Source organism: Geotrypetes seraphini, chromosome 2 (assembly GCF_902459505.1).
Source record: "Geotrypetes seraphini chromosome 2, aGeoSer1.1, whole genome shotgun sequence".
NCBI lineage: Eukaryota > Metazoa > Chordata > Amphibia > Gymnophiona > Dermophiidae > Geotrypetes > Geotrypetes seraphini.
Genome location: NC_047085.1, coordinates 183,191,155 through 183,205,995, shown reverse-complemented (window position 1 = coordinate 183,205,995; position 14,841 = coordinate 183,191,155). Strand labels below are relative to the sequence as shown.

The 14,841-nt window shown below is 40.6% G+C and overlaps 1 protein-coding gene across 6 annotated transcripts in view; it reads left to right on the top strand.

Moving 5' to 3' along the window:
- The window catches only part of CARMIL1 (capping protein regulator and myosin 1 linker 1), a 476,507-nt gene that overhangs the window by 352,843 nt on the left and 108,823 nt on the right, over nt 1–14,841 (top strand). For all 6 annotated transcript variants that reach the window (XM_033934492.1, XM_033934489.1, XM_033934488.1 and 3 more), the window contains exon 22: nt 2,046–2,114. In XM_033934492.1, the coding sequence (XP_033790383.1) occupies nt 2,046–2,114 (69 nt within the window). The remainder of the gene's footprint in view (nt 1–2,045; nt 2,115–14,841) is intronic.

Below are 14,841 nucleotides of genomic sequence, written 5' to 3'. Positions count from 1 at the left end.
TTCAAAATGACAATGAGTCGAAGCCAGCCCTTTCCAGGTGTAATCCCCTTGCCCCTTTTAAAAAGTCATCCAGTCTTGAGCAGGTAGAATAACTTTCTGCTTCTGATATTTCAGTGTTTGTTACTGCTTTGACAATAATTGATAACTGGATAGGGAGTGAGAAGGAGAAAGAATGAGTGCTTCTGCCTACTGAAGTGCAGGGGGGCTCAGGAAGAGAGGAGTTTTGGGGAGGGGGAGAGGATTATCTGTTTGGCTCTCTCTCTGACTTTGAGTAAGGCATTTGCATTTGGCAAGACTGTGTATGAAAGATTCATTTTAGGAGGGAGTTGCTAGAGAGTTCTTTTCTCTTTTAGATCTTTATTGCAGCACCTACATATGTTTGACCAAATTATCTGGTTTGTGCTGAATATTATTCTAGTAGCTAAATTTCTGAACCCAATCTACATTAATTCTCCAAGCTAATCTCTCTTTCTGGGTTAATTTTGCCCATCTAAAATATATATATGTACGTTTGTGTTTGATAAAAACTGTTTAGTCAAAATTGATGTTCAAATGCTAACCTCATAACAATTAAAGCATAGCATGAATTATGTCTATTATTTTCTGAGCACAGTATGTTGTTTTAGTTGCAATATCTATATCCATGGCTGCCACAGCTCAAAGAGGGATCACTTTTCAAGACACACACGGAAGGATAGAAATATAACATTCTTTTACTGTATCATCCCCTTTCTACCAAGAAAATTTGTAGAATGTTTTATAGTGTTTAAACATGGTGGTCAGTGGAATGCAATCTACATTATACTTTCAGAAAATAAAAGGTCAAGGCAGCAGATCTCCTGTTGTTAAATAGTGAGTGTAGTAATCTCATAAGCATCTTAGATTTCTATAATTGGCTAGAGATTGTGTAGCATTGGAATAGTTGGATTACGTAAAGAGGTTGAATTAATCAGCCTGTATCTTTGAGAAGTTAAAGGCAGGCCAGGGGCGGAGTTACAATGGAATGTCAGTTTAATAAGTTAGCTGAGATTATTTTAGTCTGCTAACTGACTAAATAACTGCAAAACACAGAACTTCAAAACAGCTGCCCTAACTTGATGTGCTGAGTTAATCGGGCATGATCTGAATATTGACCAGTGCTGGCTAACGTCTGGGTCAGTGGGCATACCTGAATATTCACTGCCAGTTACTACACATGTCTCGGCATGAAATATCTGGGGTTCATTCAGTCCACAGCTGGAAGTGGCTTTCCAGCCACTTACCACCACAGATTGTATATCAGTTTCTAGTCACTAAGTCAATTCCTACATCTGTAGCTGCACTGTCTTGAGAAAAGCTTTAATTTTATATTGAATTCCCAATTATGATTGCTTTTAGGAGGCATACAGTGATGTGCATAATTCCAACTTACTGTGCAAGTCCTATATATGAAACAGCTCTTAAATTAGCTAATAGTACTCATTTTCAACATGTAGTCCTAAGAGTTGAACTACATTCATAAAATGTGATGGTGATTTATTTTATAGACATTGAGCCAAATAGGCATTACATTTTTTTCCATTTCTGTTTGGTAAAAAGCACTTACATGTGTACTTCCTTTTGTTTTTAAACTTCTGAAAGTTTGGATGCACAGTTATGCACAAACATAAGTTATTAAATGGCACCAGTCCACCAACTATTTTATAAAATTGTTCCTGTTGATGAGAATTTCAGAGGGCCTGGGTGTATGGAATAATGAACTGTGCTGAACAATGAGAAGTTGGTAGTAAGCGAAAGGTATATCCCTCGTTCTTGGATAAGATTGCATTGCAGCACAAGGGTCTATTCTTCTCAGCTAGACCTTTAAACAAGAGAATGCATTTCATACTAAGCCCAGCTTTTAGCTTTATTGCATTGCAGTGAGTGCATGAAATAAATGTTTTATTTCCTTTTATTTACTTAAAAATGTTCCATTACTTCATAGTTATTACTAACTCAGTAAGGACAACATTCAGATTGGCATTTCTGTTTGACTTTATATATATATTTTTTAATTATTCTAACAGAACAGTAATCTGGGACAAGAATAATATCAGTGCACAAGGATTCCAGGACATAGCAGTTGCTCTGGAAAAGTAAGTTATGGAGACACTGAAGATGTGAAGCAAATATATATTAACAGCTAAGTTGTAAGGCATGAATATGGATGCAAGAATGGATCACAAGTAAAGAAATCACAGTTCTTTTTTAAATCTTTATTGATTTTTTTAAACTTTAAAAGTGCAATACAAATGTTATATCAGAGAATCTGCGCAAAAAACACTGTCAACTTACAATTATTACATTGAAAAAATATTTTCTCCCCTTCTTGTCTAAAATCCAAAATACAATAAACTATGAATTCAATATATATATATAATGGAATGAATTAACTCCTCCAAATAAATTTCCCACCCCCATCCACCCAGATACCCTCCTGGATGTGCAAGGAATCAAATGAAAAAAGAAATAAATAAACATAACCCCAATTATAATGCAATAAAATTGGTCAATGGACTCCAAACATCATTAAAGGGCTTATTATTCCCTATACATTCTGCCATCATCCTTTCGTATTTGTACGTGGTACACACTGTTACCCACCAAAAAGTAAAATTAATCCTATCGTGGTTCTTCCAATTGTGAGTAATTAGTTGAACCACTATTCCTGTGAGAATTAGAAAAAGATGACTTTTATGCTTATTCAATGTAGGTTTAAAATGAAGTATCGTAAGAAATCACAGTTCTGATATTCAGAAGGGTCTAATCAATCAACAGATATTCCTGCCAGTTAAACCCCGCTCAGCGAGCCAGCAACCAATATTCAGCTACACTTAACCAGTTAGTGCCACAGAATATAACATTAAATTTTTATTTATATATCGCATAGGCCTTGCAGTTCTATGAAGTTTACAAAGGAGGAAAAAAACTGACCAGTGTCAGTGAGCTACAATAAGACTCGGGAAGGAGAATGCAGTGGAGTTACGAAGGTGGTTGACAGTGTATATTTACAAAGAGGTAGAAAGATTAATGACAAGGGGCTGCCATATAACTTGGCAACAGTGGTAAACTGTAAGATTCAGAGGTGGCTGATGAGCCTTAAAAAGGAGGTATAGCAGATCATTATCGGTGAGCTATGTCATAAGTGACAAGCTAGATTAACATTTGAGCTAGCTTCCAAGAGTATCTAAGAAGGTCTGATGAATTTCAGGAAAAGGTATGTTTTTCAGAGCTTCCTAAAGTGCATGTAGGAGGTAGGTGTTTTGATCAGTTGGCTCAGTTCTTCTGGGTGTTTAGTGGCAGCTTGGTAAGACAGTGGTTTGCTGATGAATCTTTTTTGAGTGTAGCCTTTGATGATGTGTGGATTGACCAGGTCCAGTTGGAGCATGAGTGTGTTTAGTCCCTTGCTTAATATACTATATAGGTCATTGAGGAGGGAGGCGATTAGCGTTTCAATGCTGTATGATATTCTGAAGCCTGATTGGGAATCATGGAGCAGATGAAATTGATCTAGGTGGTTTATTAGTTGCATGAGTTTTATGAATAGTGGGTCTGTAATTGTCAGGCTGTGAGGTAGGTTTTTTTTCTTGTCTTTTGCGATGGGTTTGATAATGATGTGGCCTCTTCCTGTAGGAAATTCCCCTCTGCTTAGCGTGTCTGTTAACCAAGATCAGATAGGAACTTGTCTGGGGCTTTAGCATTAATGCAGGGGGGGGCAGGAGTTTATAGGGAATATTTTTGAGCATATTTCTTAAATAGATGGTTGAAATGTGTCCAGGACTGTAAAGAGAATGAGGTCCAGCACATATTGGCTTGGTATGTATGTATCCTTGGGTTTAGAGGGATTATGCAGGTGGTGGATTTCTTTGTATTGAGGGAGTCTCTTACTGTTTGTATTTTTGAGCGGAAGTAGTGGGCAAGGGTATCTGCAGTGGGAGCAATGTCATGGGTGGTGCATTTAAAAGGGGTGGTATCTGTCAGGTTAGTGACTAGTCGGAATAGTTCTTTTGTGTCGAGTCTGTGCTGGTTTATTAGGGTGGAGTAGTAGTTTTTTTTATTTCTCTTTCAGTTTGAATTTGTATTATCGTGATTTCTCCCACCATTTCAGTTTGGCATCATCATTTTTATTCTTGTTCCAGGCACACTCTAGGTGTCTTACTTGTCGCTTGGTGTGGCCCGCTGGCAGAACATGCCTGCCCTTTAGGGCAGTTGGAAGGCCCGAAGAAGGCCTCAGCCATGTGGTGCTCGGTTCCGGTGGGGAGAGGGGAGATGATGAACCAGTGCAGCTGTAGTTCGTTGGACCGTTGGGAGGCCCAAAGAAGGTGTAGCGAGTTTAACTATATGTGAACTATATTTTTCTCAGGTCTGGAAAATGGAATGAGCAAAAGATGAAATGGAATGCTAAAACTACAAGTAAATTATGAAATACTTTTCAACAGTAGTGAGAGTGGAAGGAATTGTTAATATTTGAGTGGAAAATGCTGTCTGCTATACTGGATATAATAGGCTTCTTAGATGTTATGGAGGTTAAGGTTGGAAGCTTCTGCTCCTTTCTTTCAAGCCCCATAAAAGGCTGTCCATTGGATAAATTCTCAGAAAAGACAAACTGTAAATAAATATTTTAAATCATGCCAAATTTTGCTAATTGAAGAAAAGTGTATCAGTGTGTGCCATATTTCCCAAGCATTAAAGTTTGTTCAGTAGGAAAGGTAAAAAGTAGGTGACTATATTTTGAATCACCCTAGACTCTCTTAGTTTGGGGGCAATATATTTGCTCTACTCCAAACAATCCTACCTTCTTAAACCATTGTTGAATTCTAAAGATGTTCAGCTATTGTTTCATGCCATTATCAGCCATGTTGACTATGGGAATATTGCTGTACAGTCTGAACACTGTAGAGATGAACATTTACAATTGATTTAGAACAATTCCGGAACTTGGAGGCGAGGAGGATGGCAGTTTGAGTGCAGAGCTCCTCTCCCTGGACAATCTGCCTGCTTTTAAATATCAGCAGCAGTGGGAGATCAATTGCTTTTACACCTAAGCAGCAACGGGACCAACCCACCAAAAACCCACAGTCCCGGTCCTGCAAAAATATGAGCTCCACCCTCCCTGCAGTTCGCTAGGAAAATCAACTGCTTTTACACCTAAGCAGCAGCAGGACCGATCCAGCCAGGCATGTGAGCTCCTCCCTCTGCAGTCCATTGGAGAGATCAATCTACCTGCTTTTAAATATCAGCAACAGTGGGAAATCAACTGCTTTTACACCTCAGCAGCAGCGGAACTATCCGCAACTACCAAGAGCACACAGACCCGATCCAGCCAAGAGTGTGAGCTCCACCTCCCCCTGCAGTCCACTAGGAAGATCAACTGTTTTTTACACCTAAGCAGCAACAGGACCAGCCACCACTACCGAGAGCCCTTTGCCCTGATCCAGCCAAACAAGTAAGCTCTTCCCCCAGCATTCCGTTGGAAAAATCAATATGCTTGCTTTTAAATATTATCAGAAGTAGGAGATCAACTGCTTTTACACCTAAGCAGCCTATAATAGGAGTCCTTGCCCCGATCCAACCAGGCATGTGAGCTCCTCCCCCTATATCCCTTTTAAGAGATCAATCTACCTGCTTTAAATATCAGCAGCAGTAGAAAAACAACTGCTTTTACATACAAGCAGTAGCGAGACCTACCACAACCACCAAGAGCCCACAGACCCGATCCTGCCAGGAGTGTGAACTCCTCCCCCTGCAGTCCATTGGAGAGATCAATCTGCCTGCTTTTAAATATCAGCAGCAGTGGAGATCAACTGCTTTTACACCTAAGCAGCAACGAGACCAGCCACAACCACTGAGAGCACACAGACCCGATCCTACCAAGAGTGTGAACTCTTCCCCCCATGCAATCCGCTAAGAAGATCGACTGTCGGCTCCGGGCGGCTTTCCCGCAGAGGAGAGAATCCTGCATTCACCGTGGGCCTCATCTGGGGCAGCCTCCTTGGAGCGGCTGGGGCACGGGCAGTGTGTCTGGGAGGGAATGCGAGATGTAATAACACAGTGCAGATCCTCTGCCCAAGTTGCTGTTAAAATATCAAAGTTGGGGCCCGATTGACTGTCTCGAATACCTACATGATGAAAACGAAGAGGAATCAGTTGTGCAGATAAAACTGAACATTTCCGAAAGAGTCTCATAGCAGGTGTCTGTCAAATGACAAGCAGGCAAAGATCGAGCATAATGACGAGCTTGAAAGTATACAAAGACATCTGCATCATAAGAACATAAGCAATGCCTCCGCTGGGTCAGACCCGAGGTCCATTCTGCCCAGCAGTCTGCTCACGCGGCGGCCCAACAGGTCCAGGACCTGAGCAGTAATCCTCTATTTATACCCTTCTATTCCCTTTTCCAGCAGGAAAATGTCCAATCCTCTCTTAAATCCCAGTACTGTATTCTGCCCTATAACGTCCTCTGGAAGCGCATTCCAAGTGTCCACCACATGTTGGGTAAAGAAGAACTTCCTGGAATTTGTATTGAATCTGTCCCCTTTCAACTTTTCCGAATGGCCTTTTGTTCTTTTATTTTTTGAAAGTTTGAAGAATCTGTCCCTCTCTACTCTCTCTATGCCCCTCATGATCTTATAAGTCTCTATCATATCCCCTCTAAGTATCCTCTTCTCCAGGGAAAAGAGACCCAGTTTCTCCAATCTCTCAGCGTATGAAAGGTTTTCCATCCCTTTTATCAGACGTGTCGCTCTTCTCTGAACTCTCTCGAGTAACGCCATATCCTTCTTAAGGTATGGCGACCAAAACTGGACACAGTATTCCAGGTGTGGGCGCACCATCGCCCGATACAGCGGCAGGATAACTTCTTTCGTCCTGGCTGTAATACCCTTCTTGATTATACCTAGCATTCTATTCGCTCTCTTAGCGGCCGCTGCGCACTGTGCAGTCGGCTTCATTGACCTGTCCACCATTACCCCCAAGTCCCTCTCTTGGGTACTCTCATTCAATGACATCCCTCCCATCGTATAGTTGTACCTCGGGTTTCTGCTTCCCACATGCAATACTTTACATTTCTCAACGTTGAACTTCATTTGCCATTTTGTCGCCCATTCTCCTAGTTTGTTCAAGTCCCTTTGCAATTCCTCACAGTCCTCTTTAGTCCGAGCTTCCCTAAATAGTTTGGTGTCATCTGCAAATTTTATTATCTCACACTTCGTCCCTGTTTCTAGATCATTTATGAATATATTAAATAACAGCGGCCCGAGCACCGAGCCCTGCGGAACACCACTCGTGATCCTCCTCCAGTCAGAGTAGTGTCCCTTCAACCCTACCCTTTGTTTCCTACCTGCCAACCAGTTTCTGATCCATCTATGTACGTCTCCGTCCACCCCATGGTTCTTCAGTTTCCGGAGTAATCGTTCATGGGGCACCTTGTCAAAGGCTTTTTGGAAATCAAGGTATATCATGGAGTCCAAATGTATGCTGTAAAGAGGGAAAAGATGCAAGCCGACCCTCTTCTGTATACTTCTGAAAAATATAATGTAACCCCTGATCAGCCCACCTCTTAAAAATGACAGATTGTATATCCGGCAGAAAGTCTGCATTCCCCTGAAGCTGTTCGATTAAGTTTAAAATTTTGTTCTGTTTTTACTTTTGTGCTTCATTGAAGTCACTAAGATAATCTGGATTTTAAATTCAATTACTTGCCTTTCCAAATCTGAGCTCAAGGCAAGTTATAAACAAGTATAGAAATTGTTCTTCTTTCCAATCTAAGTTGTACCTGAAAAAATGGGGGGGGGGGGTGAAGCGATTTGCCCAAGATCACAAGGGGAGTCAGTAATATTGGAACTCTGGCTTCTGTGGTTCTTAGCTTGCTGCTCTAACCACTAGGCTACTTTATCAGCCTTTGTAGTCTCAAAGGTCTGCTGAAATTTCCAAGTTTATTTAAAATTTGTTATTGCACAGTATTGTTGTTTCTTGTTTATTGCAAATTTTCAATAAAAATGATTTAAACATAAAATTTGTTGTACCGTTTATAATTCTAAGCGGTGTACAGATCTAATAAAAAGAATAGGGTCATAAATATAATTGCAATTTATTGGACATACAAAAGACTGACTAATGTACAGGAGACAAAAGGTTAGGGGGAAAACTCCATAAAATCAATAGGACAACATGGTTAGGGATAGAACAGTAGTAATAATAATAATAATTTATTTTTGTATACCGCTATACCAAAAGTTCAAAGTGGTTCACAACAAAGGAAAAAATACATACAGTCAGTGTAGATAAAATACATATTAAAACAATCATACATCAGTTAAAAAGCAAGGATAAGTTAAACAGTACCACAACTAAGATGTAAACATGTCAAACAGGCGTAGAAGGGAATCCTGTCTGAAATAGTCCGTTAGAGAAAGAGAATCATGTTTCAAAAGAGTCTTTGAATAAAAAGGTCTTCAGTTTCGACTTGAAACGTTCAAGTTGGGATTCTTCTGTGAATTGGGATAGAATTACAGAGCGAGGGGGCAGTTACAAAGAATATAGAGGATCGTATGGAATCATAATTTATATGGCGTAATGAAAGGATTGCTAATAGATGTTGGGATTGCGACTGAAGCGATCTTAAAGGGGTGTAAGGGATCAAAAGCCTATTAATGAATTCTGGGGAATTGGTTGTTAAAGACTTAAAAGTGAGCAGTAATATTTTATAGGTGATTCTATAGGAAATTGGGAGTTAGTGTGCTTTGATCAGTAGTGGTGTCACGTGGTCAGATCTTTTGCTTTCATTATTAGCTGATTTGTCCCATACTAGGGTTCACCTTGATTCAACTAAGTTTAGTTACCTGGTACTTTCATTGAGGAAATTTTTTATATATTGATTTAAATTAGCGGTATCAAACTCTGATTCTTGAGGGCCTCAGATCAGTCGGATAGATTTGAATGCCCACTGTTGTTCAGATGTCGCCATTGTTGCAGATTCATTCTGGATGAGTACTAAGACTGGGAGAGCAATCAATGAGGCTACTAAGTAGTAGATTTGGAACGCCAGAGAGAATCTTTCTTTACTCAGCATGTGGTTGGACTCTGGAATTCATTGCCAGGGAATGTGATGATAGCAGTTAGCTTTGTAGAGTTACATTACATTGCATTACATTACATTAGAGATTTCTATTCCGCCATTACCTTGCGGTTCAAGGCGGATTACAAAAAGATTTATGAAAGGGGGTTACAATGGAAGAACATTTGTCATTACTTAAGTTATAAAGAGTAGATCATTTGTTTTAAAAGGGTTTGGATAATTTCCTAAAAAAAGTCCATAAGCCATTATTCAGATGAACTTAGAGAAATCTACTGCTTATTTCTAGGATAAGCAGCATAAAATATGTTTTACTCTTTGGGATTTGCCAGGTACTTGTGTCCTAAGTTGACCACACTTGGATAAAGGTTACTGGGCTTGATGGACCTTTGATCTGTCCCACTATGGTAACTCTTATGTTCATTGCTATTAGATTAGTGAAAATTTTATGCCTTAAATGTGTCATGTTCATGATTTCATCCAGTAAACATTTCTGGGAAAAAAAAAAAAAAAATTTAAAAAAAGTTGCTTAATGACAAACTAGCTGAAACAGTCAGAAATTCAACAGACGTATGGGAGTAAACCTATGCTTTGAGGTGTGTATGGAGTAAACCTATGCTTTGAGGTGTGTATGACATCAAAGAATTGTAGTGTGCAGTGTCTTGTTTAATTATAGAGTGCCATGGGGCTGTTTCTGAGATCTTAAATCCACCTACCAATATAAACTCTGCTGTTTGAGTCAAACCACCACGAAAAATTCAAATACATAGAGGCTCATTTTCAAAGCACTTAGACACACAAAGTACCATAGTACGAGTACTTTGTGTGTCTAAGTACTTTGAAAATGAGCCCCTTAGTGTTTTAGTAGTTGGATAAGGCTATGCCTAATACTGAAGTACAGTGGAACCTCGGTTTGCGAGTAACCCAGTTTGCGAGTGTTTTGCAAGACGAACAAAACACTCGGCAAACTTTTGCCTCGCAAACCGAGCATGTTCTGGTGTATGAGCACCTCCCCCTCGCTCTAACCGGCATCGCACCCCCCTGAACCGGCATCGCAACTAACCCCCCCCCCCGCAAACGCCCCCCCCCGGGAGAACCGCAAAGCACCCCCGTGCTGAAAGCGGCATCCGCCCGCCCTTCCTCCCAAGCACTTGGTCCTTACCCCTTCTCGTTGTAAGTGTGAATGTGAGCTCCCGCCTCTTGCATGGGCTGGGCCTTGAGCATCTGCACATGCTCAAGGCCTTCTGGCTCTCGTTCTCTTGGAGAGAGCGAGATCTCCGAGAGAACGAGAGCCAGAAGGCCTTGAGCATGCGCAGATGCTCAAGGCCCAGCCCAGGCAAGAGACGGGAGCTCGCATTCACCCTTACAACGAGCAGAAGGGGTAAGGATCATGCTTGGGAGGAAATGCGGGCGGATGCCGCTTTCAGCACGGGGGTGCTTTGCGGTTCTTGCGGGGGGGGCGTTCGCGGTGGGGGGAGGGTTGCGATGCCGGTTAGAGCGGGGGGAGGGGGTGATGGAGCAGCGCCGGTAGCCTCGGTGGGGGGGGGGTTGGTGAAACAAATTGTTCATGTTTTCATTATCTTCTATGGGGGGAAAGTTGCTTTGATATACGAGTGTTTTGGTTTAAAAGCATGCTTCTGGAACAAATTATGCTCTTAAACCAAGGTACCACTGTATAAAGAATTGTATACTTATATGTCATAAAGTATAGTATTTATAATGTTTGTGTCGTCTTGCGGTGCTACAGAAAAATCATAAGGTAAAATGGACAGTTTGCATTCAAAAGAGAACCAGATCATAATTGCAGTATTAAAAAAAATGTTTACTCTCAATGCACCTTGTTACCCTTAGGGTTCCTTTTACAAAGGAACTTGAGGTGGATCATAGAAAAGTCAAGAAGAAGCTCTACCTGTGTTTCATTGATTTTACCAAGGCTTTTGATTATGTTGAGCATGAAAAGCTTTGGAAAGCACTGAGTGAGGTAGGAGTGCTAGCGCACCTGATCAGGTTAATCAGATCTCTCCACTACGATCAAGAAGCTACAGTGGGAGCCAGGTATGAGATATAGAATGGTTCAAGATCAAAAAGGGTACAAGTCAAGAATGCATCCTCTCTCCTTTTCTTTTCATCCTCTATTCAGAAGTAATCATGAGAAAGTTGGACTTAGTTAATTAGAGTGTTGGGGTGAAAATAGTCAGAAAAACCATCAGCAATCTGAGATACACAGATGATACTACCCTGTTAGCAGAGAGTGAGAAGGACTTCAAGAAGTAGATCCTGAAGCTGAAGGAAGAAAGCGAGAAGATAGTACTTTACCTGAACATCAAGAAGACCAAAATCATGACTGCCACCAACAAGAAAGTCCACATAAAGATCAACAATGAAGAAATAGAAGTGGTTGACAGCTTTGTTTTCTTTGGGTCCCTCATTGATCACAGTGGTGGTTCGACAGCAGAGATAAAGCGTCGATTAGCATTGGGGTGTGCAGCCATGGTGAGCATGGACCAAATATGAAAGTGCAAGGACATCTCAATTACCATTAAACAAAGACTGAACACTGCTGTTGTGTTCCCAATCGTGAGACATGGACATTCATGAAAGCAGATAAAAGAATAATAGATGCCTTTGAGCTTTGGTGCTGTAGATGACTTCTGCAAATCTCATGGACAGCTAGGATCACCAACAAAGATGTCCTTGATCATAAAAGTCCAGAGTTGTCCCTGGAAAGCAAGATTACCAGATAGAAACTGACCTATTTTGGACATATGAAGAGGGTGAATTCACCTAGAATAGGAGGTGCTACTCAGAATGGTCAGTGATAAAAAGAAATAGGGAAGACCAAAGGCCTGTTCGCTGGATACCATCAAGAATGACACAGGAATAAACATCAAGCAATTGAAAGAAGCCATGGAAAACATGGCAAGGACTGGCCTACAGAATATCCAAGGTTCGGACACAATTGACTGGATAGTAGTAGTAATCACATAATAAAGCCAATGGCACTTAAAGAGACCGGCTTAAAGATCTCAATAGGATTTTGCAAGAAAGATGAGAGGGGGAGCTAGGATTTTTTTTTTTTTAATATTTATTATTCGCCTAAAAACCTAGGCAACTTACAATAAAAACATCTAAAATATTTAAACAAATGCTCACAAAGAATCATCAAGTACATTAATAATAATAATAGCAAAACTTCTTTAGGAATATTCTAAAATATAGACAGTTATCATTTCAGCGAAATGCCTGACCAAAAAAAAAATGTTTTTAATAACTTTCTAAATCTCAGCACATTCTCACAGAAACATAAAGGTCCAGAAATACTATTCAACAGACGGGACCTGCCACTGAAAAAGATGGAGATGTTTAAAAACCTATACACATAAATGCACAGGAAATAAGTCTCTTTCAATTGAATGGAAGCTCTGGAATGAAAGAGCATAGGATGAATGTGGAAGGGTGGTGAATTCATGGAACTGTCTCCCGGTGAAAGTAGTGGAGACATAAAACAGTATCTGAATTCAAGAGAACTTGGGACAAGTATATAGGATCTCTAAGGAAGAGTAGATGGAATGGATGTGGAGACTGGATAGGCCATATGGTCTTTATTTGCTTACATTTTTTTCTCTGTTTCTCCCGCCCTGTAGCCTTTTTGAAACAACAGCAAACACCATCTATGGGGCAGTTTAACTTTTCCTATTAGCTCTTGGTTTTATTTCTTTCTGATAAGTGCTTGTAAATACATCAAAAGCAGCTTGAAATGAGACTATGTAAAACCTGGGAAAGGTCCAGAACAAATCTTAGTAGGGTTACCAGACGTCTGGATTTCCCCGGACATGTCCGGGCAGCTTTTCAAAACCCAGCACTTTGTCCGGGTTTTGAAAAGCCTCCTGAAATCGTGTTGGGTAAGGGAGGAAGTCTGCGCATTCACAGATGCCATGCGATGATGTCAAGCACATGCATGCGCATGACATCACCGCGTAGCATCCACGCATGTGCGGACTTCCTCCCTGCACGACAAGAGCAGGCAGCGGGGGAGGGGCTAGGATGGGAATAGGGGCGGGAATAGGGTGTTACAGGGTGGGGATGGGTGGAACTGGGCGGAATTGGGGGTAGGTCTAGTGGTCCAGATTTTACGATTGGAAAATCTGGCAACCCTAAATCGTAGTAACTTAGGAGTTAATAAGTGTAACCCTGTACAGTAGGAAGACTAGTTCAGGTGCTGCTCAGATGAGTTTAAAACCACCAAACCTAGGGACTCCTTTTATCAAGCTGCGCTAGCGCGTCGGACATTTCATCACACGCTAACCCCTACAGCCGGCTAAAAAAACTAACGCCTGCTCAATGCAGGCGTTATTGGCTAGCACGGCAGGCGGTTTAACGTGCGGTATTACGCGCGTTAAACCGCTCCCGCAGCTTGATAAAAGGACCCCCTAGTTTCTTTTTGCTTAAAGGATTTAAATTAATAGTAGGTGGATGAACTCAAGGTGCTGTAAGGTTTAGCTTTAAAACAAATTTATTATTTGGCTTTAGCTTGGACCTTTTCACTAGCAGTACAAGGTTAAATACCTTCATGGGCATCCCTACCTATGGTAAAATTAAATATTCATTGTGCTGCAGGCTTTAATGGATAAGGAAAGGAAACTGATTATTATCTGTCTTTTGTGTAAATTTGGGTTCCTTCACGGAGTAGGGAAAAGAAATGAGCATCTAGGAGTAATGCAGCTAATCATTTCCCAAGACTTGCCTTCTGCTCAAAAACAAGAGAATTAAGTTAGCACCATAGCACTAATTAATGTTCTTTTTTTTTTTTTTTAATTAAAATTGTTCCCATTTTTTTGTTTTGATTTTTACTTTATGGGGAGATGTGAATGATTTTTAAGATATAGTGTCCTCAAAGTCTTTGAACCTGGCTATGCTGTGATAGACTGTGTTTGCGGTTTTAATGAACGTAGGGAAGTTGTTGGGTAGCTTTTTATTAATAAACAAAATAAAAGGTTACAGAGTGTCCTGGCATGCTATTTCAGGGGAAGAACTGGGTAAAAGAAAAGGCTCTGTAGCATACTTAGTATGCTCTGCGGTACACTGCTGTGTGTACAGTATCTCTTATTCATTTTTCAGTTTTCTCATTGCGTCTCTACCTCCTGGGTACCTCACAAAATCAATGCACACAAAAGTTTATGATAAGCAAAAGGGAATTGAAAAGTGAATATAAGCTGCCATGTGAACATATGAGTGTAGCTAAATCTGTTGCAGTGGGCTTTAGCTGTGGGCTGGAAGAAAATTTAGCAGGGTCTCCTTGCGTTTTAGTTGGTTTATTCTAGTGGAAATATGCACTGAGCTCAATATGATTTTTGTGGACTAATTAGGAGAATGGAAATTCCTGAGTGGTCTGTTGATATAGTATTCAGTCACTGGCACACACAGCAAATCTCAGGGTCCCTTCTTAAGAGAATGCTACATATCAAAGATAGCATGTCAGAGTATGTCCATAGGCTGATGTTTTCCAGGGTGGTCTGCTTGTCCAGCCTACTGTTTAAATATTGGGCCAAATGTACGAGTATGCCGGCATGCATTCGTATTTAATAGCCTCTTGAATAAAAGCAAACTAGCTTAGACCTGCAGGGAATTACTATCAACCAAAAATCTTCCTAGCACTATAATATATTCACACCAAACTTTATTTATAAACTCCTTTGGTATAAACTCCTTTGGTATCAGAAGGTGACTGCTTCAGTGAATTTTATTCTCAC